The sequence below is a fragment of the Lissotriton vulgaris genome, chromosome 1_1 (genome assembly GCF_964263255.1).
Source record: "Lissotriton vulgaris chromosome 1_1, aLisVul1.2, whole genome shotgun sequence".
In the NCBI taxonomy this organism is placed as follows: domain Eukaryota; kingdom Metazoa; phylum Chordata; class Amphibia; order Caudata; family Salamandridae; genus Lissotriton; species Lissotriton vulgaris.
Genome location: NC_141685.1, coordinates 114969371 through 114990207, shown reverse-complemented (window position 1 = coordinate 114990207; position 20837 = coordinate 114969371). Strand labels below are relative to the sequence as shown.

Below are 20837 nucleotides of genomic sequence, written 5' to 3'. Positions count from 1 at the left end.
CAAATGATGGTGCAGATGTCGCTAAAGCCCTATATGCAGTTGGCAGAGCCAGGCCCAGACAGCATTCCTGCTGAGGTATTTTTTGCAAGATTGGACAAAGTGGTCTAAGTATCTACTCATTCTGGCGAACGCCATCTCGAGTGGTGTCCCCATTCCTGCTTCCCCCAAGGAAGCTGCACTAATTCCTATTTATAAAAAAAGACTGGTGCCTGCCTGGGAACTAGTGGCCTATTCGTTTAATTGATTCAGCCCAAAAATCTTTGCCCGACTCGTTTTGTTTAAAATCCAGGATTGGATAATTGATCATTATATCCTTTCATGCTTGCAAACAGGTTACCGCAAGATCAGCACTATCGATCACATTTTCCGTTTCTTACTTCTATACTGGAGGGTAGTATAAATCAGCATGTATGCTACCTTCGTCGACCTCAAACCGGCATTTGATTTGGTTCCCCATAAGTAGTTATGGTCATTCCTCCTTGAATTGGGCATGACGTTAGATCTGCTTTCTTTGGTAATTTATATGCATCAAGGTAATTTTGCCCAGGTTTGTAGGGGTGGGCTGGGTAAACTTACCTATCAGCTACCTATAGACAAAAATGTTTACCAAATCTGTGTTTTGACCCCTACTCTGTTCTCCTTGTTCCTAAATGGCCTGGTTCATTTTCTCTCTTGCTTTCCTATCGACGCCCTTACTCTGGCCAGTACAAAAAAACCCATATTGTTGTTTGCAGGAGATACTTTGCTGATCTCGGAAACACCAGGATGTCTGCAACGTGACCTGCACCATTTCGAGGAGTTCTGCAGGGTGCAAGGTCTTGAGACAAATGCCATCAAGACGAAATATATGTCTTTCAAACAAAATAGATCTTACAAGGGAAGAATAATGGTGGGGGACATCCCACTGGAGAGGGCAGATGTATTTAATTATCTTGGTGTCTCCTTGTGTTCGACCATGTCCTGCAAGCACAACTGGATGCCCTGGTTCCTAAGCACAGACAGATTATCTGAGTTATAGTGAAGGAACACAATCGCTCTTTTTCTAAATCAATCGATCCAACTTTAAAAATCTATGATGCTAAAGTGTTGGGGTCGGTTCCATATGCTTCAGAACTCGGGGAGTTCCCCAACATTTCCTCTCTAAACCTCTCTGAGAACAAGTTTCTGAGAAGTGCAACTCAGCTTCCCCCACCTCCGATACTTGATCTGGGCAGAAAAGGGTTAGTTAACACCTTCACTGCGGCGGCTATTCCGCCGCAGTGCTAAGGCGGCGGGGGGGCCGCTGGTGATGGAACCGCTCCGTCACCAGCCTCGGTTGAGCTGTGCTGATAACGGAGTGGTTCCGTCATGGCCCCGTCAGCTCAATAGAACACGCCGCGCAGGCGCGTCGGGCGGGCAATGACGGACCCGCTCCGTCATCAGCACAGCGCCACCGCGGCTGATGACGGAGCGGTGCGGTCATCAGCGTCGAAGAGGCTAATAAAGTCAAACTACACCCGTTAGTATACTGGAGAAGGCCTTGGTCCACACCTGAACTTGCTTACTAAGCTTTGGCTCAGCAGGATGTTATAGATGCCGAAAGGCTTCACAAAATCAAGTGGCTACAGCAAATTAAAAGCTTTCTACTAGATATGGACATGAGGGTACTTTGGGGAAACCCACCCTGCAAACCTATCCCCTCATCAGAAATCTCATTACTTGCTATGGATCTGGCAATGCGAAGCGAGAGGTGGAGAGCCATGGACAGGAAGGTTCCGTGATTTCAAACGTCGCTCCTTACTGAAATGCTACTGGGACATTATCACTGTGCCTCTTGAAAGAAATCTCTATTTCCACTTCAGAGTTGGCACTTCGCCTTTGAAATCTTTTACCAACAAATGGAACTCAAGTGAATACAATTCTTTATAACTAAACATATTTTAGCCCTACTCTAATCTAATGTATCATATAGATGCCTTACATCAACACTATGGAGCATTATTTGAGGACATTGGAAAATGGATGGTGCCCAGATTTTGAATCTAACCTACTTGTATGCTGCGATGCTCTGGCTCTCATATGAGAAAAAATAGAATGTAATTTATGTAATGCTTGGAAAAAAAAGTAATACTTCATATGCCGAATGTAACTATGTAAAATGATTTTATGCCATGAATTGTCGAAATAAAACTTATTGAATTGCTACTAGAATATAACATACTACTAATGATAATAATATTAAAATATACATTGAAAATAACATGCAGGCAATGGTATTAAGAAGGTTGACCTGACAGATGGTGTAAATGGGAACCATGAATGTTCTGGGAACAACCTAAGGTTGTAAGAACAACATATGTCCTTGAATGTCATCACAGGCAATGATAGGTCAATAAGTCAGTTGTTCAGTTACTGTATTAAATCAATACTCAGCAGTTGTACTAATACTAACGTGTGAAAAGCATCTTCAGGAGCTGTTGGCACTCTGTCGGACTCATCACTAAGCAGGGACATCTTTGTGGTTTAACTGATTGAATTGTTCAATTCACTTTGGCTTGGAAAAGGAACTGCCCCGAGAGAATACAAGTGTTCTTTTATGAAATAAGGACCTGAAACAACATATATATCAAGGCGGGGTGGAATATGTTTCAACCTTTATAATCATTATTTTGCTTATGCTAATATGACCGAATGGCCACATTTCTCTTTGGATGTTTTTATGCATTATATGTATTTAATATTATGTATGTTTTTATTGCTTTCATGATTTTATTATATCTTCAGTGATCAAATAAAGCTATGGTGAATATATTTTACTAGAATAAATATTAATGACATTTAGAATAATAGATAAAAACTATCATAAAATGTTCTTGTTGATTGTCCTGATGCGTTCAATTACTTCATTTTGTGAGTAAGAGGAGCGCAAGGTTGTCATGGTATGCAGATTTGTAGAGCGCACTATCACCCAGCAGGGTAGCCCGACGCAGAGTAGTTGTGAGTCTAGGCATCCCTTGGGCCTATTGGGACTACTCGAAGCGCCGGGTCTTCAGCTTCTTGCAGAATTCAAGAACTGAGGAGGAGGTCTTTCTGTGTAGCAGCAGTTTGTTCCAAGTTTTAGGATCTATGTACGAGACATTTCGACTGAATCTGGTTTTCACTATGCCTGAGATTTGTACAAGTAGGAGTCTGGATGAGCAGAGGTGTCTGGAAGGTTTGTAAAAGGAGAAGGGATTGTTGAGTTATTCTGGGCCAGTCTTATGTAGAGCCTTGAAAGTATGGGTGAGACGTCTGAATTGTGTTTGCCATCAGCGCAGGAGTGACAATTCCGCTTTTTACTTCACTGATTAAAAGGAGCCACAATAAGATTATTGATGTTCAAACTGTCAGTGTGAGTTGTTGCATCTGATTTTTAATAGATGCAACAGAATCTGCCTTAGCCCACAACTGAAAGTTTACCAATTTTATGAATAGCGACAGTAACAAGAATAGATGTAGGATTTGGTATGTTAGTTGGGGATCAGGAAGGATATGATTCACACGCTTACTGTAATCATAAATTGCATGTGAAGCATAAAACAGTGTACATAACAATAGGTGTAGCAGTTGTAACAATACACATTTTGTATTCATCAATGAGCGAGCAGGGCTAATTATCTTCAATTGATCCCTATGACTTTAAGTTATTCAATATTTGTTAAATGGCGCAGATATCACATGGGCCTGCATAAGCTGCTGGAGAGAGAATATCATTGAAATTAGGATGAAAGCTGTGGTACCTGGCCCGTCTCTTGTAGTCCTCGGTCTGGTGGTTGACTTGAGGCTTGTAGAAGACAAGCTCTTGCAGATTACAGGGAGGTTCACACAGATAGATGTGAAATGTGGAGCTTTGCAATGATTTGAACTAGAGATGCCTTTGATACTGTCAAGCATGAGAACCTCTGAAACACAGAATGGGCCTATCTGGGGCATTGCTAAGCTGGTTCAATTCATTTCTCCAAAATCGGACACAACAATTCAAAGTCAATAACACCCTGTTCAAGCCCGTTCCAGTATACCTGGGTGTACCGCAAGGATCCGCACTATCCCCAACACTGTTTAATCTCTTCCTGGAACCCCTCACTGAAATTTTACAAACCTCTAACGTGCAATATCACATGTACACATATGACACACAACTATACCTCAAGATACACACCCTAGAGAACATCAAACTACTTAATACAGCGCTTAGGAATCCCCAAACTTGGCTGGCAGAAAATCATCTTAAACTGAATGCCCTAAAGACTGAATTCATACTAGTAGCTCCACCGGCTCAAATCCCGAAAATGCAAGACTGGATCGAACATATTACGGCGTTCAACGTTCAACCTATCATTGTGGACTCAGCAAAGTCACTAGGAATAACGTTAGACAGTAACCTCAAAATGCAAAAACATATCAGTAGTGCTACAAAGGGAGCCAACTTCCAGATAAATACACTGAGGAAACTGAAACCCTTCCTACCACACAATGACTTCAAGCAGGCAGTAGAAGCTCTGGTTATACCCAAAGTGGAATACGGATGTGTCTATCTCTGTGGTCTACCCAAGGCATCAACTGCACCTCTGAGAGCTTCAATCAACGCCGCAGCAAGACTCATAACTGGATCTAAATGTAGCTCCCACATCTCCCCGGACCTTCAATCCCTGAACTGGCTACCCCTAGAGGCGAGAATTCAGCTGAAAATTGCGTGCATGACGCACAGAGCCATGCATCAAGACACCCAGTTACCTGGCAAAGAAATTGACGATATCGAGTGGGTCCAGACCCTCAAGAAATGAGGAAAAACTACTACTGAAACCACAAAAATTACATAAGAAAAAACTAATAACAGATCCTTTTCGGGGATGGCACCTAGAATTTGGAACGCCTTACCCCCAGAAACCAGACTCAACCCGTCCACTACCTCTTTTAAAAAGGAAGTTAAAGCCATCCTCATGGCCAAATACACATGAATAGGGTTTGCTGAAACCCTGATACGAGATGCATACACGCTCCCAACCACAAGACAATTCTTGATGTTAAATCTAGCTATGTTGTTTTTACTACATGCTTTATTCACTTGTGTGGATTGGCTCCTATTTGATGTATAAAGTAACATTTATTGTTTGTGTAGCACTCTGTTATCCGCCAAGATCTTGTTTGCGCTCTATAAAATTTTCAAATAAATAATAAATAAATAAATATCCATTTACCATCTGACTAATAATCACACTTATAATTTGCAAGTACCCGGGAGGTGGTTTCAGAGAATAGTATTCCTTTGGATGGAGTTATTGGGGACGAGGAAGGAACTAGCAACTTGTGGGAAATATTCTGTGTTGTGTGTTCCTGGGCATTCTTGGGTTGCTGGCAGCTCAACAAGAGGAATGTCTCAATAGTATTGATCTGGTGACTATCTAGTGTCCGAGCAGAATGAACAGACCTGTCCACATGGTGAGATTTATGACAGTCAAAAGGAACCTTTTGATTCTTCTGTCATCCGGGAGTGGTGGGTGTTTGTAGTGGGATGTATTGTCTGCAACACAAACAATACAGTTATGAAATTAAGAATGTAATATTCCAGGCCAGATTAAAATGTTGCAAGAGAAAAATGAATGAATACAAATAATGCTCCTGGAGCTCGTTATTGGGATTCAAAATGTACAAAAGTCTATAAAAATAACCCCTGATATGGGTTAACACCTACAGACATCTTATGGAAGTAAAGCACATTTTCCACTTCTGCTGGGGAGTGTTGTTCAGTTCGAACTGTAATCCTGAAGGGATATTCAACCTAGGTGTGGGTGGCAGAGAGTAGCAAGGAGCAAGGTGGTGTACAGATGCTTGCAGTTCAGCTCAAATGTGCCAAACAACATGTTTAAAAAAGCATTGGCATTGCCAATAGGTCTCGCTTGTGGGACCTTATAAGTATTTAGTTTTGCAGCACAATATCCGAGTATGCAACAAGGATATTGTGCTGCAAAACAAAATACTTATAAGGTCCCACAAGCGAGACCTATTGGCTATGCCAATGCTTGTTTTCTTTTTCATCTCCTCTTCATGGTCGAGTCAAGCTTAAATTCTCTGGGGCTTGTTTTGTGTTATCGCGTTCTCGTGAGGGGAACATCAGCGCACCTAGCAATTGGCATTCTCAACTAGAGCACCGCATTGATGTACAGATAAAGAAAGCGGCAAACAAAAAGCAGAATTACAAAAATCTCAGATGAGTTCCGAAACAAAGGAGATAAGATACTAGGAACAGGCTATGTTGTGTGTTGATGACTGTGTGATAGCGAGTTAGTGTGAGCAAAAACTACTGTGCTGGACGCTGGTGTGGAAGAAGAGATGCGCAGAGAGGACACGAAACTGGTGTGAGGCGGAAAGGAAGGAAAGTAATGACAAGAAGGGAAGAGGACCGAGATGGGAGGAGAGAGGATGAGCACAAGGGGGAGAGAGGATGAGCACAAGGGGGAGAGAGGATGAGAAGGAGGGGGGGAGAAGTAGGAGGAAGAGATGGGATCGGAGAGAGATCGAGGAAGGGGGTGGGGAGAGAGACGCGAAAGAAAACAGAAGTGCAAGTGTGTGGGGATTGCGTGTGAGAGAAAGATTGCGATCTAGACGAGACAGAAGGGGTGAAACGCTAACCTCGAGAGTGCAAGAGAGAGAGAGAGAGAGTGACGGAAGGAGAGAGGGAACAAATGACACAAGCAGTGGAAAGAAGAGATAGAAAGATACATCTGTGTCAGTGGAAAGAGGGGGCAGCGAAAGACCAGCAATGACGAAACAAGACTGCCTGTGGAGACCAACTACGGGCAAAAGTAAAATCAAATGGAAGCAAATGGTGGGGGCCTGAAGGAGGAGGGGGTGCGAGGGATGAGGGAACACGGCCTAGGGGAAGCTGGCTGGGGAGGGAGAGGAGAAATGCAAGGAAGGCTGTGTGCGGCGTAATTAGGGGAGGAGAAGCCGAGAAGCCGCAGAGCGCACGCTGGGCGAAGCCCTTTGATGTGCTGTGCGGCAAATGGAGGGAGGCTGATGCGCGTTCATGTTTGAACACGTGGTTCACATGAACTTCATGAAAACGCCAGGCAAAAAGCTGGTGGTTTCATGAAGATTTTGTCGACTTGAATTCTCGCTCCGCTCGATGCGCATGCGCGCATCGATAGGTCGCGAGACCTAAAAAGTAGCCACATCTTTGTGAAAGGAGTGGAAGCGGCTATTGGCCCTGTGGACTGAACGCCCCTTTGATTGATGTTGAAGACGTGGGTGGGAACGAGCGCCATTCAGTATGGCCCTCTGCATCACAGATGGAGTCCATCATTCAAAACTGTTGCTGGTGCCGGGCAGATCATTGGCAAAGAAGCAAAACTGTTGGCTTGGCTCAAAGCTGGCACAGTAGGAGGTGGATCGTGGCTCAACTTGCATGTTGTCACTGGTCTCTAATGGGTAAGCCATTTTAACATAATTCTCCTCTTCAGGAGAGTTCTAGGAGTTGCCAAACCTAGAGCCCTTTCGGGGGTATTCTGTGATCATCTGTACTCCTCTGGTTACAAAACCCTTGCAACATTTCATCTCTCAGCTTCTTGAAGCAATTTCATCCAACCGTCAGTGCGTGTAACAGAATCTGGTCAAATAATCCTGTGAATCAGAATCAAGCCCTGAAGGCAAAGATTCAAGGCACATGGGGAGAGACCCTTTTCAAAGTTCCTCTCGATGTAACAACCTCCTTTTGACTCTAGCAGGGATTCTTCCCTCTTCTGGGTCCAAACTAGTCATAAAATGCCAGCGGGCCAAGCAGGAGCTTGTAAAAGGAAAACTAGAGTACACCGGTGAGTAACTCTAAGTCAAGCTGTAAAGAGTTAAAACACGTCCAAGCTTTTCAGAGATGCAACGTTTTTGTTTAGTGGCATCAAAATGTTAGCATTTGTTTTGAGAAGGGGCCTGGCATGTAGAGCAAAAGGATGACTGGGCTATGCATCTACAAGTTAGCTAAAAGGGACAAACAATGGTGACTTAACTGATCCTAGGGCACATTAGTGCCCCGGCCACATCATGGCATGCCCGCAGCTGTGCAGATGCACTGAGAAGACAAAAGTATACAGAGCTCTCCTCAAAAGAAACAGCGGAAAGAGGTCCAGTAAATGTATTTCTTAACTGCTTAACTGCGGCGGCAATTCCGACACGGTGCGGCAGTTTAGCGGAGTGGGCAGGGCGTGTCGGCCAACAGATGTGCGCAGAACTACCGAGGTACTGCTCGCGACGGCTGTTGGCCGACAAACGCAGCAAATGCGTTAAGGGAGCAGTAGCAGAGCATCTCCAGCATTGAAGGAAGCAGGCCACCAATGCATGTGATCCTACAATATCTTGATGAGGTGCCACAAATGAGGGATCTTCTTGTGTGCAGACAGAATGAGTGTCACAACAGAAATAATTCTCCCATCTATATAGGGCAATGGAAATGGTTTCCCTCCATGTTGATGCCTTCAAGGGGAGGTTGTGTTTTATACACGACATGAAAAAATACAATTTCTTGGTCTTTATTTGTTTCAAAAGACTGAAATGAAAACATTGTGCTTCACAACAGAAAGGCTTACAAAACAAAGGAAGAACACAGGGAAGAGAAGATTACATAACACAGAATGGGGAGCAGAAACCCTAGTTGAACCACCTTCGTCGTGTTAGACTGGATAATGTATGCTGCTTAGCTTCTGGCATTATGCAGAAAAACCAGGGTAAAGGGTGATGAGTGGGATTTTTTTTTTTGACAGTGACAACATTCCCCAGGTTTAGGGTCTGTGCTATACAAAATCAGTAAAATTTTTCAGAGTATGTGGGAGGAGTCAGATTTATAGGGTGGTCACTCCAAGCCACACCACAGAAGCCACGATGTTCGGAATACTGTCTGGTTACCAAATGTAGAGTTTTACAGCCTTCCGGTGAATGTCTCAGCTCTTGTGTGCTTTCTGAGTTTTACATTTTATTTTTAACTGAACATGAGTGACAAGACTTTGCCTCAGACACATTTTAATTTTATTTCGACATATTACAAAGGTCTGTAACTGAGGGTGAACAGGCCCTGGTAGTTAACCTCTTATACTCAGCAGGCTGCAGCACTAACACTGCTTTAAGAGGGGACTGGGGGCAAAAAAATGCAGACAACCAATAAGTTGCCCACGTTGAAGCAATAGATCGCTTTGCCTGAACCAATGAAAGCGAACATTTATGGTTGTGTGGACTTCATCAACTGAGGATTCAAGATCAAAATAATCGATGAATTTCAGGTGTTTTCGGCAGTTCAGGTGATATAAGAAGCAGCTTAGGGCCGTATGTACAGATTTTAGGGATAGCGATTTCCTAATTGTGATTCTCTGTGAATCACAATTAGGAAATCGCTATCCAAATGTATGAAAATCTCAGTTTTATTCAGCGATTACTAGGTTGTTGCAAATCTCCCAACCTCATGAATATTAGTGAGGTAAGTCGCAGTTTCAGACCCATCGGGAATAGCAGCCATCATAGATCACCATGTCTGTGATTGCTTATTAATGAAGCAACTTATTTTATTTTTTTAAATGCAGCCCATATTCTTTAAAGGAACACAGGATGCATTTTGGAAAAAAAACTAAGTTAAATATTTCTTTTTTTTAGATTAGGCAGTGTTCTCCCTCCCTGCTGTTAAAATATATTCTTTTTTATTCTCAAAGGGGAAGGGGGCCCGTTGTGAATGGGTTAACACCTCCTCCAAGGAGTCAGTAAAACTTGAAAACTATGCAACTGTAATTTTTTCGCAAAAAATTCATACATCCCATTCAGATTCAGTATTTGGAATAGACGCCGCTTTCAAATACTGAATCTCAAAGACAAATTGAAATTCGGAAATATGCTACCGAATCACATCTTGTGTTTTGTGCATGTGCAAAAGTATGTTTTGTACATGTGTAAAAGTATGTTTTAAGGCCAGAAATGGCCAGACCGCAAAAATGGTTTCTACATAAGGCCCTTAGCTTCCAGTGAGTTAAGCTTCAACAAATGTCAGGCAGCTGGGCCTCAGTCTCACTCATGGATAAGTTAATGAATGCTGATAATTGATGTCAGTCCTGGATGTTGGTGATCAATATCAGAGCTGGATGTTGTTCACTGATGTCAGCTCTGGTTGTTGGATGATGTTAACTTATTGTGAGTCCTGGACGTTGGTGTCTGATGTCAGCTCTGGGTTTTGGTAACAGATGTTAGTTCGGGTTGTTGGTTCTGGGTGACCCCCCCCCCCCTCCTCACCCCCAGCCCGAGGCAAAGTTGCATCTATCGTGAAAAATGACGAACCATTTTTATTCTGCACTATAAAACATTAGGATCAGTTTTGCAGTTGCTTTTTCAAACACCTGCACTTTTTAATTTGTGCACAGGGCCAATAATACCATATTTCGGATGTTTGCGTGATTTCATCTTTATAGATACCGTTTATGTTTTCTTCCGATTCAGGTCTCTGAATAGGCTTTCATTTTACACACAGCAGGAGTCATAACAAAAGATTCCATGAGGAAGGATATGTTAGTAAAATGTTCTACATTACTAATCTTTACACTATTGACAAATACTATAAATATCATGTGTTTGTGCAAAAATAGATACAGTCGTAGAATTGATTGTGTTTTCACTTTCATGGGCAATATCTTTGAAGTGGTTTTAACACTTTCGCAGCGGCGTCTATTCCACCGCAGCGCTAAGGGGGCGAGGCGGGCGCGCGGCGCGCCCATGCTGGTGACGGAACCGCTCCGTTACCAGCCTCGGTTGAGCTGTGCTCATGATGGAGCGGTTCGTCATGGCCCCGCCCTCTCAATGGAACGCCCAGTGCAGGCGCGGGATCCACGCCGCGCAGGCGCGGCGAGCGGGCCATGAAGGAACCGCTCCGTCATCAGCACAGCGCTACCGCGGTTGATGACAGAGCGGTTCTGTCATCAGCTTCGAAGGAGTTAATAGGCCATACTGGGCAACAATTGGTCGGAATCGATTACACTAGATCACAATGGTTTGTGATTTTTCATTTTTTGTCCCTAAAGGCATATTCCAACATTTGACACTCTACAAAAAATCTCCATGCATTGTTCTCTGGTACATAATATACAATTCCCACACTAGAGTCCATGCACAACTTGCCACATTAATATACTGTTCACCAGAGTCAGGACGTTTCAATAACTATCAGCTTAAATCATTTCACTAGTTTCAATTTGTTTTTCTAGTATGACAACGTGCCAAGGCTAGAGTCTCTTTGGCTTTTTGAATAGCAGCACATTTAAATTACCCTGATGGCTTTCATTCATTAGCTTGTTGTAGGAATTTAGAGAAGAGCATTTTAGTTAACTGCTTCCACTTTTTTGCTCATCACAATTTTCTTTTTTATATATGTCATCGCCATGATCTTTTCCATGAGCAAAGTCACAGGAGGGAGCAGCTCTCTTACTACTGCAACTTATTTTATGTCACTCTGCTGAACGTTTGGCATGGGAATGTTTATAAAGCAGTGTGAGTGTGTTGGAGGTGGGATGTGTGTGGGTGGGCGGTGTGTTATATGGGGTGAATGGGGTGTGTGGTGAGAGTGCATTGGGACTGGAGTGCGTTGGGGATGCGGGTGCGTTGGGGATGCGGGTGTGTTGGGGGATGCGGGGGCGTTGGAGGGATGCGGGGGCGTGCGGGGGCGTTGGAGGGAATGCGGGGGCGTGCGGGGGATTTTGTAATTAAAAAAGCCCTTACAAGTTCCACCTAAACAGGTTTGCAACTAAGCTAGATTTGCGCTCACCCATTAAGTCAGATTAACATTCTCACTTTAGCTTTTCAAAGATATTATTTCTCATGCAAACCAGATATTTTCTCCCTCATACACCTAGGCAGACTGAGTTATTCATACATTCAAACAATGTTATGACTAGCCGCTTGGTTTTGCAGCGCACTGCTAACTTTTTTGGGGCAATTCCATGCTATCTCAACAGTAAGACGGATTTCACTGCACTTGTAGGGGTTCAGTTCAGGTTAATTATTATTATTATTATTGGGACATTTGTAGAGCGCTGCGTTACGCACACCGGCGTGTCCACGCGCTAAAAGAGGAAGGGGCAGCGAGCAGGGATCACAAAGACAGCGCAGACAGTTATTTTGTGTAGAGGAATGTTTTCAATCTCGCTCGGAACCTGGCTTCCTCCGGCTCCAAGCGCAGGTCCACTGGAAGTTTGTTCCAGTTATTGGCCGCCAAGCATCTGAAAGACCTGCCTCCCATACGGGCTTTCTTAACTCTGGGGCTCTTGAGGAGACCGCCCCCTGCGGATCGAAGCGCACGTGTTGGTTGATACACTTCGATCAATTTATTCAGAGAGTCGGGTGCCCTGCCATTCAAAATTCGATGACAGGTGCAGAGGGCTTTATACTCCACTCTTCTCCTCACGGGGAGCCAATGTAACTTCTGAAGCGCCGCCTTAGAAGGCGCCCTTTTGGGCAGCCTGAGAATCAAACGAGCTGCCGCATTCTGCAGCACCTGCAGGCGTGCCATGCTTTTCTCCGAAGCCCCCAGGTACAGCAGGTTCCCATAGTCCAACCTAGCTGTCACCAGGGCATGAACCAGGGTTTGACGGGCACTGATCGGGAGCAGGTCGAGGACCTTTCTTAACTTCTTCAAAATCCCGAAGCAGACTCCTACCACCCGATTGATCTGGGGGCCAAAAGTAAGATCCACATCAAACCACACCCCGAGATTGCGTGCCTCTTGACAGGGGGTCGGGGTTGGTCCAAGACAAGGTGGCCACCATGCCGACGACCAGGCAGACTGGGCTCTCCCCACCACCAGCACCTCTGTCTTGCTGCCATTAAGCTTCAAACAGTTGATAGCCATCCACTCGGCAAGATCTTTCATGCACGAGCGGAAGCCATCGGCAGCAAGACAGGGCGCGTGCGATAGGGAGATCACCAGCTGCGTGTCATCGGCATACGAGACCAATTGAAGACCATGACTCTCTACAATCGAGGCAACCGGCGCGACATACATATTAAAAAGGGTCGGGCTCAATGACGAACCCTGCGGTACGCCTTGGCCCAAGGGAACCCCCTTTGAATAGCAGTCTCCCTGCCTAACTCGAAAGCTTCTCCCCATGAGGAAGTCCTGGATCCATCTCAGCGCGGTGCCAGAGATGCCACCTCTGTTCAGACACTGTAGCAGGATGTTATGAGCTACAGTGTCGAACGCCGCGCTGAGGTCCAACAAGATCAGAGCCATAGTTTGGCCTGCATCCACCCCCTCTCTCAGATGTTCCGTAGCCATAAGGAGGGCAGACTCGGTGGAGTGGCGTGGCCTGAAGCCAAACTGTGTCGCGTGGAGCAATCCCGTCTCTTCCACGTGCTTCATAATTTGAGTATTAACCACCTTTTCTGCCACTTTGGACAGAAACGGCAGGAGGGAGATGGGCCTCAGATTCTCTAATACCTCGAAGCCTAGGTGGGGTTTCTTCCGGAGCGGGAGCACAACCGCCTGTTTCCACCCCTCAGGCAGCTTCCCCGAACTGAAGGAGATGTCCAGGACGTGCCTCATATAAGGTTCCAAAACTTCAAGGCTTTCCGCCAGGCGTTTGGGAGACACTGGGTCCCGCGGGGACCCTGATTTAACAGAGCGACACACCACTACTAAATCCTCAGATGGAGGGGTGTAGAAGTTAGTAAGGTGCCCTGCCGACTCCGCGTCCGCAAATGCTGCTTCGAGGTCAATCCCTGTTGTCGGATTGGGGAAAGTCGAGTAAATCTTCTCGACTTTAGTTGAAAAATATTCCGCAATACGGTCGCATGACTCCGTAGAGGAGCTCTCCGGCTCAGTAGGTGAATTTACCGTGGTCAAGGACTTGTAAATACCGAAGAGTTCTTTAGCTGAATTCTTCGACCCCAGGATTTGTCCAGCATAGTAGGCCGCCTTAGACTTTTTGATCAGCCTATGGTGCAGGCGCCTTTTTTCCAAGAACAATTCTCTGGCCTGATTGTCATACGACACCCTCCATGCTCTTTCGGCTCGCCTACAATCTGCCTTTGTTAACCTCAGTTCACCACTATACCATGGGGCAGAGCGTTCTTTCCGAGCACCTGTGGAAGTGCGGCAAAGAGGGGCTGTCTGGTCAAGCGCTTCAGTAATGCGCTGATTCAGATTTGAGACCGCTGTTTCAATGTCTACGCCACCCGGCTGGCCACCCTTGCTTAAAGCTTGGTTAAAGTCCTTCACCGAGAATTTGGCCCACTTCCTCCTGAGATAGTTAGGGGGTGCCTGACTGGCTTTGTTGGAATTTAAGCTCTGTATGGAAAATGCCACCAGGAAGTGGTCTGTCCAAGGGATAGGCTCTATACCGGACACCTTCACACCTCCCCAGTTAGCATAAACCGGGTCCAGAAGGTGTCCCTGGCGGTGCGTGGGGTCCGATAGCTTCAATTCAAGTTGAAGAGCTAGCATGTCCCGGCAAAAGTCCTTAACCCCTGTATCCTCGGGGCAGTTTAAATGAATGTTCAAGTCTCCTAAAAGGAGAAATTTATCCCTACGTAGGGTAGCCTCCATAAGGTTTTCGAGCAGGCTCTCTCTGAACTTAGTACAGGCCCCTGGCGGCCGATATATCAGACAGCCTTTGATCGTTGTGCCCCCATTGATTTGGATCGTGAAGACTCCCGCCTCACTCTCCTCAATCATCGTGCGCTCTAGACAACAACCCAAAGTTTCCCTAAAAATAATAGCAATCCCCCCTCCCACCCCCTCAGGCCTATCCTGCCTAACCCAAGAATAGTTCTCCGGCGTGGCCTCAATAATATCCGAGTCGGAAAACTGGTCTAACCAAGTTTCCGTAAGAAACATAAGGTCAAACTTTTTGTCTGAGATCATCTCATAGACATCAAGTCTATGTTTACGTAGTGATCTTACATTAAGGAGGCCACAAGAAAGTGCTTGCTCCGTAGTGTCCCGCAGCAGAGTAGTAAAACAATAGCCGCAGTGGGAACAATCCCTATCGTCACTCGTCATGCCATGCATACATATGGATGTAGTGCGAGGACGGAGGCCAAGGAGCTGCTCCTTAGACCAGCGGATCTTACGACCAGGGGTTATCGCCCTAGCCCGCTGTCGGCCGCGGACGGGCGCAGACGGGCTCGACTTTGGCGACACTTCGGCGCGCCTTCGTCGCGCCCGCTGCGCACGTCCGCTGCGCTCCCGGTATGACATCCTCCTTTTAAAGCCCTCAGCCCGTCTGTCTCACCGCGACTAGACCGCTAACCGGTCACTCGCAGGCGGAAACGGAAGTGACTGTCTCTCACCTCCACGCCCTCCGCTCAACGGTGCTAGCCACCCTGTCGGACCGAGGCGTGGAGGAGGGAAGACAAGACAGGCACCCCAATGCGTCTGGTGAGTCAGGGAGTCCGTGGGGATTCTAGAAGCCTAAGTCCGCTAAGGGTTTGGCTTTAGCGGAAACACCGCTAAAAGTGCATCCAATTTCCGTGCAGAAATAAAGTTTTAAAAATAAAGTATGCTGTGCAGCACAGTCAGTAAAAGCGCTACGTGAGCACTATTAAAAACACATTACACAATAACAGCGCGCAAAGCAGCTGCGAGCCCTGCCACTGCTCACTCACCGCCACTCGTCCCACGTTCCTGGATTCCTTTTAAAGCCCTCAGCCCGTCTGTCTCACCGCGACTAGACCGCTAACCGGTCACTCGCAGGCGGAAACGGAAGTGACTGTCTCTCACCTCCACGCCCTCCGCTCAACGGTGCTAGCCACCCTGTCGGACCGAGGCGTTGAGGAGGGAAGACAAGACAGGCACCCCAATGCGTCTGGTGAGTCAGGGAGTCCGTGGGGATTCTAGAAGCCTAAGTCCGCTAAGGGTTTGGCTTTAGCGGAAACACCGCTAAAAGTGCATCCAATTTCCGTGCAGAAATAAAGTTTTAAAAATAAAGTATGCTGTGCAGCACAGTCAGTAAAAGCGCTACGTGAGCACTATTAAAAACACATTACACAATAACAGCGCGCAAAGCAGCTGCGAGCCCTGCCACTGCTCACTCACCGTCCATATGTTGTACTTTCTTTTAGTTTACATGGAACTATGTGAATGAACATCATTCCTGAGTGGAGGCGTGCCTAGCGTGCGTTCGCTCATGGTGAGTCAGGCTAATTTTGTGGTTGAATCCTTTCTGACATTCACTGCACCAGTAGGGTTTTTCCCCTGTGTGAGTTCTCTCATGCTGGGTCAGATGAATTTTCTGACCGAAGCTTTTTTGACATTCTTCACACTGATAGGGCTTTTCTCCTGTGTGGGTTCTCTCATGCTGTACGAGATGGATTTTCTGACTGAAGCTTTTTTCACATTCTGTGCACTTATAGGGTTTTTCTCCGGTGTGTGTCTTTTCATGCTGAGTTAGACTACATCTCTTAGTAAAACATTTTTCACATTCATTGCACTGATATGGCTTTTCTCCGGTGTGAATTTTTTCATGCTTAGCAAGAATACTTTTATCCTGGAAGCTTTTCTGGCATTCAGTGCACTGATATGGTTTATGTCCCAAGTGTGATCTTTCATGTAATGTGAGACTGATTTTATGACGGTAGGTTTTACCACATTCAGAACACAAATACCGTTTTTCTCCTGCATGTGCACCTTCATGCTGAATTAAACTCGCTTTTTTGCTGAAACTTTTTGGACATTCAGTGCACTGATATATTTTTTGTCCCAAATGTGTTCTTTCATGTCGTGTCAGATAGTGTTTCTGACTAAATCTTTTCTCACAATCAGAGCACTGATAAGGCTTTTGTTCAGAGTGCGATTTCATATGTCGAGTCAAGTAGGATTGTTGAGTAAAGGTTTTCTCACATTCGGAACATTGATAAGGTATCTCTCCTGTGCACCTCTTTTTCTGTACTGTCCTGTTCAATTTACAAGCTAGGTTTGTCTCTTGTGAAGTGCATGGGTACACTACTTCTGCAATCTGCACAGTCTTATAAATAATGTACACTGTTTTTTTATTCAAATTGTGCTGTTGTTCTGGCTCTTGCTTTACAGTCACAAAACCCTCCATCTCCTCGATCATGTGTGTCCTTGCTGCCCCCAACTTAAGGGTTCATTGACATATAAGAAATTAGAGAGAATCCAGAAACTGCATTTAAAATCAGTCAGCGACTCTGCTCTGTATGGTCGTTACTTCCTGATCAAATCCAGCTTTTAGAAATTGGTTTCTTCTAAAATCTCTGGAACATCTCTCTCTTTGTAGTCTATTTGCTGCAAATGACAGAATCCTTAAGTATTGTTCCTGTCCACACTTGAAGCCACCTGCAGTATAACAAAAAAAAAAAAATTAAAGTGAAATATCTTTCAAGGTGTAAACGAATTTTAACGAAATTATTTAACAGTGATTGTCAGCATTCTGGAAGTAATGCATGTACTTTTCTGTTGGGATAGAGTTGGTAGGGTTTTGAGGCAAGGATAATAAGGCAGATTGATATGTTAACAATAAGTGTGCACTCACTCAGTAACATAAAATGATAAATCTATTTACATTTTGTATAGACCGTAAAAGAATTAAAAACAAATTGTTTTGCCATGTCGAATGATATCAAAATTAATAAACTAAATTTGAAACTTGCATAATCTTGTGAAAGGCAGACACAGGAAGATGGCTGAATGAAAGCCTTGAACGTTTGCGCTGCCGGGCACCCAGCCTAATCCTACAGAATCTAGCGCTATCCCAAGGAGTTAGAGGTCAGACCCCTAGAGGAGGTCCCACGTATAGAGCCCTCCAGTTGGTAGAGGGGGCTCGGACTTACTTCCTACCATGATTGAGCGCACAGATGCCAAGGTGAGTGCCATACAGTGGCAGCCCAACAATTGCAAATTGAGCTCGGCGGACCAAGGGGGCTGCAGACTCCACTTCCCAAGCCTGACGAAACCATGATGGGAAGCGCATAGACGCCTGCAGAGGCTTGGCTGAGATGTACTGGCACAGCCGGGCACACTGGGGCTGAATGGCTTCCTAGAAATAAACTGATCGCTGGGGCACGCAATACTGGTTGGAGCCTAGAAGCCTGAGGATGGTTGCCACAATGACAGCGGCTAGATAATGGAGATGAGGTCAGCACAGTCCCCAGGCGGTAACTGCCCCTGCCCTTCCTGCGTTGCAGACTGCTGATGCAGAGAGCGTATACAGTTGCAGGAGGCCTGCCTGAGAAGGCATAGAGGGCATGAGAAGTGCATACAAGTTGACATACAGGTGCCACCTGTGCAACCCCTCTTCCCTCCCCATTGACGTGATCATATAGTTGGGACTGCGACCCGGCAACCCTGAGCTTCCAACTGATAAGAGGTTGCTGAGAAGGGATCTTCCAGCTACTAACCTTTGAGACGTGGGCGGTAGTGGATGAGAGGGAGGCTTGAGGGGTAGGTCCTTGCTCATGCCTTGGGGGACATTGCTAGGTTCTTCTCCATGTTATTGTTCTGGAGGTAATAAGTGGCAGATAGACCTGAATAAGACAGTCTGACCTGCAGTGGGATGGGCCGCTGTTTTGAGAGGGTACCCAGGGGATAGCAGAGCACCTGCTGAGACATAGGATTTGAAGGAACGGGATAGGCCCCTGTGGCAATAACTATTCTGTGTAGTTGTGGGCCGAGATAGATCTTCTAGAACAGGCCAATAACCATAAATGCACAGATATACAGAGGTGGGAGGAGGCCCTGCATGGAACTCGCAGAGCAGACAAGGCCTATTTCCACGGGCGGATGAAATGTCCACTCCCCAGATACTGATGGCTATTACCCAACTGAAACAGATGCTAGAAGAATAAATGGATTCCATATTCATTGATAGTAATATTTGGATCGCCATAAGGTGAGGGAGCGACTGCTGCAGACAGAACTAAATGTGGTTGAGGTCACTGCAAACAAAACAGGTGATGGACCGAATGTGGATCAATGTCACACATTCATCCCAGTCCAAAGATCTGGGCCCAAATCCATCGTTTTTTTGCACTCCACACCACCCTGGGTTAGACAATGGCGATATGCAAATCAGCTCTGACCCTGTGCCCCATGGGAACAGTCCAGTCCGAACTACAAAAGCCATGTCCTTCCCAGAACGGAATCAAGCATCCGAGGACCGGACCGGTTTCGAGGTAACACCTCTCATCAGCCCGGCTAGCTTGACTCCAGTGGTGTGGAGTGCCTGGGACCCACGTCTGAGCATCCCCAGTGCACTTAGGGCGAATTTGCAAACAAAACAGGTGATGGACCGAATGTGGATCAATGTCACACATTCATCCCAGTCCAAAGATCTGGGCCCAAATCCATCGTTTTTTTGCACTCCACACCACCCTGGGTTAGACAATGGCGATATGCAAATCAGCTCTGACCCTGTGCCCCATGGGAACAGTCCAGTCCGAACTACAAAAGCCAGGTCACTGCAAAACTGGCTCCTAATCCTCACCCAGGTTAAACTTCCATCATTAGCAATTTAGGGGTCCTGAGTTCCAATCGTTACCCTTCTTCCTCCCCATCCTTGCCCAAGGTGGAACCCAACCCATCCACCAGACCCCCTAACCATTGGGTCTTTACTGCCCCTCAACACAAGAAGCCCATTGCGGACCACCCTTTCACCTATGGAGGGAACTGGCCTTCTCCTGCTACTCACATATCATCACCCAATGCTCACCCCCATAACAATAAATAACAGCACTCTAGATAACTAAGCCTACTAAACTTCCCTCCTCTCATCACTCCTACCTCAAGGAGCACCCCACTCACCCACTGTGCTTCCCAACACCTGGCACTCCACTGCTCTATAGCACAAAAGACACATGGAGGAAAACTGTAGAACACCACTTCCTTCTACTCTTCATACCCCCTCCATGTCACCAACCACCAGACCCCAACCTCCAAAAAACCTCCACTTATACTTTCATCCGGGACTATGTGGAACCTACATTACCTACCACTGTTCCTGTTACGAGGAGACATCACTCCCTTCCTATCACCAGACTAACTAACCACTCCTTATACCCCCGCACCCCCCCCTTGAGGCTGAACTGAAAGACATCAAGCAGGGTCTTCTGAACCTACTACACTTTTCTTCAATGATGGAGGAGCGCTGGAATCTCTACATGTCCTTCAAGAATAATCAATCATGCCTCCCCACTACGGCTAAACTCTGCCAAAGTCAAGACTCATCTTGGAAAACGAGACAAATTTTACCTGGAAATCTAGGCCTCGTTAACCATCACACCAGGCCATATAGGATCACTGACCCTATGTCTGATGCTGACATTCACTCGTTTCTACTTCATTACAATACCGCCAATAATAAACCTTCTCTCCCACCAGCCCGGATGCTTCTAAAGATACCGCGCCGAACTTCCGCTAAACCAGCACTTCAACAACTCCATTGGTTGCCAATACAACAAAGGGTGGAATTCAAGGCGATGACCATTGTTCATAAAGCCCTCCTCAAGATAGGTCCTGCTCTAACCCAACCTCTGTTTTGCCCTTACCAAACCAATAGGTCCCTGAGATCCAGTAGTAAGAATCTTCTGACAGTCTCACGAATAAGGAGAATCCGCATGGGCGGCAGACGTTTTTCTGTCCAATCAGCTAAGCTCTGGAATAATCTGCCGGACTCTATTCGGATGGAACAGAACCATACTAGGTTTAGAAAAATGTTAAAAACCTTCCTATTTCTGTAATCTCTCGGATGATGAATTGGTGCACTGCAGCGCTGGGATGCCTCTGGGTAACCACGCGCTATAGAAATGAGTATTCATTCATTCATTCATTCATCCTAGATCCAGACTATTTC

The 20837-nt window shown here is 45.8% G+C and overlaps 1 protein-coding gene across 1 annotated transcript in view; it reads right to left on the bottom strand.

Annotated features, from left to right (window-relative positions):
- Positions 1–17315, bottom strand: part of LOC147737670 (uncharacterized) — a 235558-nt gene extending 218243 nt beyond the window's left edge. Inside the window, exon 1 of the mRNA XM_086939823.1 lies at positions 16067–17315. Coding sequence (XP_086795949.1) covers positions 16119–17087 — 969 coding nt within the window. The 5' untranslated portion in view covers positions 17088–17315 and the 3' untranslated portion in view covers positions 16067–16118. The remainder of the gene's footprint in view (positions 1–16066) is intronic.
- Between the last annotated feature and the right edge of the window lie 3522 nt (positions 17316–20837).